At 32.1% G+C, this 8419-nt stretch overlaps 1 protein-coding gene across 1 annotated transcript; it reads left to right on the plus strand.

Moving 5' to 3' along the window:
- Positions 1-2640: 2640 nt before the first annotated feature.
- On the plus strand, positions 2641-3390 carry LOC126883575 (uncharacterized). Its single transcript, XM_050649220.1, has one exon. It carries the CDS (start codon positions 2641-2643, stop codon positions 3388-3390), a length of 750 nt encoding a protein of 249 aa, XP_050505177.1.
- Positions 3391-8419: the final 5029 nt, after the last annotated feature.

Consider the following 8419-nt stretch of genomic DNA (forward strand, 5'->3'; position numbering starts at 1 on the left):
TTTGTGATTGAACATATTGGCCACTATATACAGTTTGGTGCAAATGAAAGGAATAAATTTGTTATTTCGTAGACCGGCTACTTCAAGGAAGAATCCCAAAACAGGCCGATATGATACATATCATACTAGTGACGTCATACCTCTGGACGTGATGACGTAATTGATGATTTTGTTAAATGAGAATAGGGATTGTGTGCTAGCTCATTTTAAAGGATATTCAATTCTCTATTCAGTAATATAAAAATTAACAGTTATTTATACAGGGTGTCCAAAAAAATTTGAATTAAATTAATTGACACAAAAAAAAGAAAAATGCATGTCATTTATTTCGTTCAAAATACATTTTATTGTTGCCAGAAAACAGAAAAAATGTTTATTTCATAAATAAACATTGCTTTTCGATTAAATTCAATGTTCAAGCTAGCTCCTGCCAACCACCTGCCTCCTGGAAGTTTGAAAATTTATGTTAAGCGAAAAGCAATGTTTATGAAATAAACATTTTTTATGATTTCTGGACAGCAGCAAAATGTATTTTTAATTAAATAAAGTACATGCATTCTTCTTTTTTTGTCAATTAATTTAATTCAAAAAAATTATGTTTGGCCACCCTGTATAATTAACTATGTTAATGTTTATATTACTGAATAGAGAATTAAACAAACTTTCAAATGAGCTAGTACACGACCCCTAGTCTCATTCAAAAAATCATCGATTACGTCATCACGCACCGATGGATGACGTCACTAGTATCCCATATATGCCACAATATCATAACTTAAAAATAAAAATCGACCTGTTTCGTGTTTTTGCGTTAAGGTCGCCAACTTACGAAATAACGAATTTATTCCTTTTATTTGCACCATACTGTATAAGAAAGCAGACAACAAAGAATGTTTAAATTGTGATTTAACAAAAGTGAAGGTCCAAAAAACGTTTTTCTGAGAAAATTATTATGCTTCAATTATACAATACAATCCTTGTTGATATATTTAATACCTCGAAGAGAGTGTTGCTGGGTAGCTGATGCTTGGCATCAGAAGAAAACGTCACCCTGTTATAAACTACCCGACGAATATTTGAGCCATCAGCTCTGATGTTGAATAGAAGTTGTGAATACAATATAGTTTTTCAAGCCCACTGGAGCAATCTTACATATTATTCGTCCGCTATAACTTTTCCCATGCGTCATGTTTCTTTTTTAAACAAATTAAGTCAAAACGTAAACTGAAACGAACGTCGATGTGTATATACATTTTGTATACATACTGTATACGTATACTACATACTACACACATCGGCGTACGTTTCACTTTATGTTTTGACTAATTTGTTTGAAAATGAATCGTGTCGCATTAGAAAAGTTATAGCGGACGAACAATAGCTTACTATAAAAAGTAAAACCAGTTATGCTCATTGGTGTTCGCAGTATACTATCACGCTCTATTTTAACGTGTATTAATTCTCCTGCAGTGTTCTCCGTTTTTTTCCTTGCTTACTTTGACCTTTTGACTTCTTTTCTGAAAGTACGTAAAATATGAAATATCTCGTGTGAGATTTAATACAGTATACGAGAGCTGTCAATCTGAAGTAATTCAATGACAATGAGTATGAGTTGAAAATTAGTTCTAACGTAACTTATAAAACTAAATATTTCGAGACAATAAAATTGTTTTATTTTTTATTCAGAAAAGTTTTACAGCAACCTATGCATATCAACCTTATTCTGGTGGTAAAATTGAAACATCTGCGTTTTATATCGCAACAGAAAATTGAATTTTGTCGCCGAGAACCAATCTGGCCTATATTATAGCCAGTACGGTCGTCCTTAATAAGGTTATACATGTAGTCGCGTATTTCAGTGTTTGTCTTCTTAATGAGAATCTCGTAGTTAATTGCATATTCAGTCGCATCATAAAGATCATCGTTAGAACGACAATGCCGAGGAGAAGGGAGCCCTCTCTGGGACTTATTTTCGAAATTTATGTTGTACCCTACTCGAAAACAAAGACCCAATTAAATGACGGAAAAGTTCAAATTGTTATTGCAGAGTACGTATGAGCGTATTTTGATTCGTTTTATGATAACGTTTCATCTTTAATGGTAATGGTTAACGCCTTGAACAGCACTTGAGAAGCAGTTTATTGTAATTGACTCCAACACTCTAGGTGCATTGTTTTAAGCGAGTGATACGAGGGAAGGATCCGTTTTGCATGGGGAGACGAACAACTGATATGAGTGGCCTCTTGACTTAACACGTCTAAAACATTTTAATTATTTTCATAACTTCTTAGTCCATTAAAATGTTACATTTAGTTTGCATTTCTTATGGCTGGTATTATAAACGACAAATAAATCATCAAATAAGTATCTGTGGGTTAAATTTACTCTGCTACTAAATCGACAAGTTAATTAAATTCCGTATTATAAAGTAAAACTACCAAGTAAATAACTAACCAATGAATAAAATATTTATAGACAACTATTTGTAGTTGATTAGTATAATTACAGATGGCGCTGTACAAAATATGTATAAGAAATAAGAAAAATATTAAATAAATTAGGTTAATTTTATTTCTGTCACTTCCTGAAGTGTCATCTCGTGTTTTTTTAAATAAGAAATATATAAATTATTATCAAAACATGGACAAGGTTGAAAAGAAACGAGAGCGAGGAAAAAATTACACAGAGCAGGAGAAAGAAAACCTTTTAGAAATTGTAAAACAATATTTGAATGTAATTGAAAATAAACTAACGGATGGCACAAGTGTAAAATTGAAGAATGAAGTATGGGAAGTTATCACCGAAGAGTTTAATGCAACGGCACAAAGTGGTATACGAAATGCAGGCCAGTTAAGACTTCTTTATGATAGTATTAAAAAAAAAGCCAGAAAAGATAAGGCCAATCAAAAAGTGGAAATTTACAAAACCGGTGGCGGTTTAAATAAATTTCAAGAGTCAGACTCCATTGGGGAGAAATATTTATCTATGGCTAGTACTAGTGGAACACAGCCAATATTAAATATTTATGATAGCACCGCTCCATTTGATGAACTTCTTCGTAATGAAGGTGGGGTTGCACAAGTTGCTGAAGAAGTACAGGATCAAGGTAGTCTTGAACAATGCACAGAAAATGAACCTCTTAAACTACCGGAAAAGTGTAAAAGACTTAATTATGTATCAGGGGTCCCGCATCACAAAAAAAATAAGTGTGAAGAAGGTTCAGAAAAGGAAAAAATTAAATTAAAAATTCTTCAAATTCGACAAGAAAAGGAAGAGTTAAGTAGAGACATTTTAAAATTAGAAAAACAGAAACTAGAGCTGGCAGTTAAAGAAAAGATTCTACAACTAAGACATCAGTATGGGGATGAGTTCGAGAATTTAAAAAATTAATACCCGTTCTCCTAATTTTATTTTATTTTTTTGTAAATTAGTTATTAGTGTCATATTTAGTTTATTTCGCAGATTTATTACCAGAGATTAATTGTGTTGACTCAAAGAGTGACTTGTTTTGAGAATTGTCAACACTTTTTTGTTAAACTAGAAATATAGTATAAATAAATAAAAAACTCATAATTCTTATATTACGTTTTATTGCAATATAAATAATTTTAAAATAAACATTTTATTTAATTATTAAATGCAGTGCGAATGACAGCATTTCTTACAGCAAAATTATCTTGATTTCTAGGAACGTAGTTTAAATTTTGATCTTCTGCTTCTGCATTATTATTGTCATCTTCACTATCATTAACCACATCATTTCTTCTTCTACATATATTATGCAATACACAAATTGCCACTATTATTGGAATAGCTCTATTTACATTGACTCTTAGTCCTGTAGACAAACAAGGAAACCTCCTCTTTAAGACACCAAACATCCTTTCAATTGTGTTCCGTGTACGAATATGTGCAGAATTGTACTTTCTTTCAGCTGGTGTTTGTGGATCATGTAAGGGTGTTAAAATATATTTTCGGCATGGATAGCCACTGTCACCCAGTAAATATGTGTCACCAAACTCGTTGTTTTCAAACTGAGCTCTTATCAGAGAATTATCAAATACATGACTATCGTGGGAGGAACCAGGCCATCTAGCAACTACATCCATTACATTTAAATTTGCATCACAAACCATCTGTACATTTATTGAAAAATACCCCTTTCTGTTACGAAAAGTTTCAGCTGCGTTCCCACCAGGTGACTGTATTCGAATGTGAGTGCCATCAATTGCGCCAATAACATTTGGAAATCTGGCAATGTTGTAAAATTGTGCACAAATTTCACGTCTTTTGTGTAAAAGTCTAGGCATTTCAATAAATCTGGGTCGCAATCTTGCAATGGCGTGGCTAACTTTATGTACAATTCTAGAAACTGTAGCCTTTGTAACATTGAAATGGTCACCAATATTAATTTGAAAAGACCCACAAGCAAAGAAACGAAGTGTAATCAGCACTTGATTTACGGCAGATATAGATTTATTTCTAGCAGTCAAAGGTTTGATGTCGTCTTCTATCAATGTGAGAAGGTAGCGAACGGAATTTTTCGTTAATCTAAATCTACTCTTAAACTCTTCTTCAGTGTACGTGTTGATCGGATCTTGTCTAATTTTAAAAACTCGAGCCCTCCGCCGTCTTATTATTTGCTCTGGTTCGGACCGGTCACTGTCAACACTAGACACAGTTGGAGAATTAACATCTGACACTGAGGATACTGAGGACATTTCTAAATATTTAAGTATGTATTTACAAACAGAAAATGATTATAATCCTTATAATCTAAAACTTAACCTTACTTATATTAGGTATATTATATTTTCACAGCAGCCGAAAACACATTGAAACTGTCATTACTGTCATATTTACTTGTTAAATAAAATTTACTTGGTAGAATACTAAAGAATAGTTTATTTCGCAGATTTACTACCCGAGTTAATTTACTTTGCGTTTATAATACGCAAATCTGTAGAATAAGTTGTTTTACTTTTAAACTAAATTTTACTTGTTAAGTTAAATGTTTTATAATACTGGGCATAGAGGAGTCAATTTTATTTTTTTAGTGTGTAGGAGGGTTCAGTAGAAGCTTAAGTTCAAGTTTTTGGGGTCGCCACCCTTGTCCCCCGGCCGCCATATTGGAAAAAGGGGTGCAAAGGGCTTTCGTGCTTTATCTTCTAAACTAGCAATCCTACAGAAAATTTGATTACACATAAAATGTAGCAAATTAAATTTTCTACAATTTTATATCTATTACTTTTTATCGTCAAGTGACCAACAAAAAAGTTATAAATAAAAATATGAGAAAATTTTGTAAGAAGTTTCCTTTTGGAGGTTATAACTTTTTTTCGGTTCATTTCACAATAAAATAACATCATAGCGATTTTGTAGAGGATTTTTCAATGAACAATTTTTGCTATAAAGTTGTTTAATTTTATGTATTATCTAGGTTTTACAGCGCTCCAATCTTGACCAGATTCTCGAATTGTCATAGGAATACAATAAAAAAATACTTTTCTATCTATGTATTAGCCGAGCGGCAGCAATCGTTATGCTGAACACGAAAGTCAAATTTAAGGTGAATGACCAATTTTCGTCTATTTTTATGTTTTCGAGGTCGCTGAATCCGAATATGAAGTTTATTTTTATCTAGATTTGGTGGAACATGTTCAAAAATCAAATTTTATACAAAAATGCCAAAAATCAATTTTGATGATTTTTCAAATTTACCTCGCTGTATCTTTGGTCGCTGTAAATATTTCCTTTTGAAAATTTTACTGTGTAATCTTTGAAGCATGTAGATAACAATGGAATTTATCCTTAATATTTAAACACATTAAAAAAGAAGTAGTTAGTTTTTAAACATTTTGTCATCATAATTCGTTAGTTTCATGTTTACTTAAAAAAGTTGAGTGACAAACTTTTTAGTTTATAATTTTAACTAACACAACAAACTACAATAGGAAAAAAGTTATGTTACTTCATAAACAAGCGGCACACCCCAAAAAACGCTTATATCTCGAGATCCTGAGCACAGTGTGGTGAATGGCTAATTTTAATAATACTTTATGATTTTAATATCAAAAATTCGTTTTTTGCTCTTCTTAACAATTTTGCAATATGCGGTTGCGTCATTCTTCTTCTGAACCGGCGAATTTGTCGTCAAACAACTTCTTGGGCCGCTTCTGCATATGCTTAGGGTTATAAGTTTTATAGTGGGGAGAAAGGTCAAAAACAGATTAATAATAGCATAGGAATGTTAAAATCATAATAAATTGTATGAATAAAAAATATATATAGATAGAAAAGTAAGCCTAACTTTTATTTTTATTATATCCCTATGAGCATTCGAGAATCTCCTATATAAATAAACAGAATTAAACATATTTATAGTGAAAATGGTTCGCTGAAAAACCCTCTACAAAATTGCTATAGATAATGTAATTTTACTTTAAAATGAACTGAAAAATATATAACATCCAAAAGGAAACTTGTTAAAAATTTTTTACATATTTTTATTTATATCTGTTTTGTTGATCACTTGACGATAAAAAGTAATAGAAATAAAATTGTAGAAAATTTAATTTGCTACATTTTATGTTTAACTAGATTTTCCGTAGGGTTGGTAGTTTACGAGATATAGCGCGAAACCCCTTTGCACACCATTTCCAAGATGGCGGCCGGGTGACAAGGGTGACGACCCCAAAAAATTGAACTTAAGCTTCTACTGATCTTCCCTACACATTAAAGAAATAAAATTGACTCCTCTAACAAATGCAAGGTACGGCTTAAAAAATGTAACATTTTAATGGAGTATATCGTCATTCGGGAAATCATGTAATAAGTGGTCTCTTTCTTCATACTATACTCTTAATAAACACTACCACCAGTAATAAAGGGTTTGCCGATTTTGTTTTTTGTTGTACATATTACAGAAAAGCGTATAAAACTGTAAAAATTAATTTGAGTTCCTAAAACGGCTAACATTGCATCGGGCAAGACTGCATCGGGCGGAACAGCAAGTAAAAATGTATACCATTTTTATTCAGTTGCAATGTGAAGGCAAAACAATCTTATTTTTCACTTAGAATAGGGAGCGCAAACCAGCACTCTAAATCGACGATTTTCGACTCTATTTAGAGTCATCATCAGAGAGGCCTAAGTTTGCTGCTCTCTGCTCGAAGTGAACACACCATGAAAGTTTATCCCCGCATTGCAACTGACGTGTATGGGGTAGGTGACTAGCGTCATCTGGCAACTGAAAGGTAAAGTTTTCAATCCTAAAAGCAACATTAATAATATTGAAAAATATTAAAAATATTATTAAAAGATTTTTAAATTGAAAAGTTATTGGTCCATTTCCCTGGTAACACCTCCATGGCTTCTAAAATTTGCAAGCCAGATGGATGCTGCAGTGAAGACAAGAGGGAATTCTAAAAAGTTGCAATTCACAACCCCCGTCTGCAGCTTGGTAAAGTTCCAACGGAAAATGGACCTAGTTACTCTATAGGAGTAATACTAATGTATATGGTTTGTTCAACAGTAAATGGTTAAATATAATTACTGCGGTCGTAAACATTATTAAATTTATCTGACCTGGCCCATTGTTAAGACCCACCCGGAGCGATAAGCAACCGAGGTAGACAGAGTTGGTCTTTTGACAATTACAATAATTACGACTACAAAAACAAAACAAAAATTGATGTAAAATATTTTGCTTTGCCTTATATACCCGAATAGAAATTAATGTTTTCAAATGAGTTTTAAAATAAATTAAATCTATTTTAATTGCTAAGATTATAGAAAAACAAACATTCAAACATTAATAATAATTTGTGGTTCTGAAAAGAACCGTTTTTTTAATAGTAACATTTGTAGATTTGATGAAAGTATCACTCCACACATAGTTCCGTTTCGCTATCGCTATCCTCATCTAAATTAATTATGATCGGTCCAATTATATTATGTATACGAACATATGAATTTTCTTTACCTATTACGTGTCGGACTGAATTTCTCCAACTATTTGGAAGAATATCATTGACACATTTTCTTATTAACTCTACAACAGTACTACTTAACGTTGGAGAAATATTTTGTGACCTCACGTTAGACTTCAATTCGTGCCACATATGTTCTATGGGATTAAACATACAATAATAGGGTGGAAGCCGCAGCACTGTATGTCCCATTTCCTCTGCCAATGTATCACAAACATATACTTTTTTTTATACAAAATTCCTTTAAAACTTCTAAAAGCTCTTGTTTGGTATAACATTCTTCAAAATACATATCATTAGTCTCCATGTAATTTTGAATTTCCAATTTAGTGTTATTCGAGTTTGGAGCCTTACTTAGTTGGCGACTGTGATAGCTGGCATTGTCCATTACTATCACGCTATTCTGAGGAATGTTTGGCATAAGATTA

This window comes from Diabrotica virgifera, chromosome 4 (assembly GCF_917563875.1).
Source record: "Diabrotica virgifera virgifera chromosome 4, PGI_DIABVI_V3a".
Classification (NCBI taxonomy): Eukaryota; Metazoa; Arthropoda; class Insecta; order Coleoptera; family Chrysomelidae; genus Diabrotica; species Diabrotica virgifera.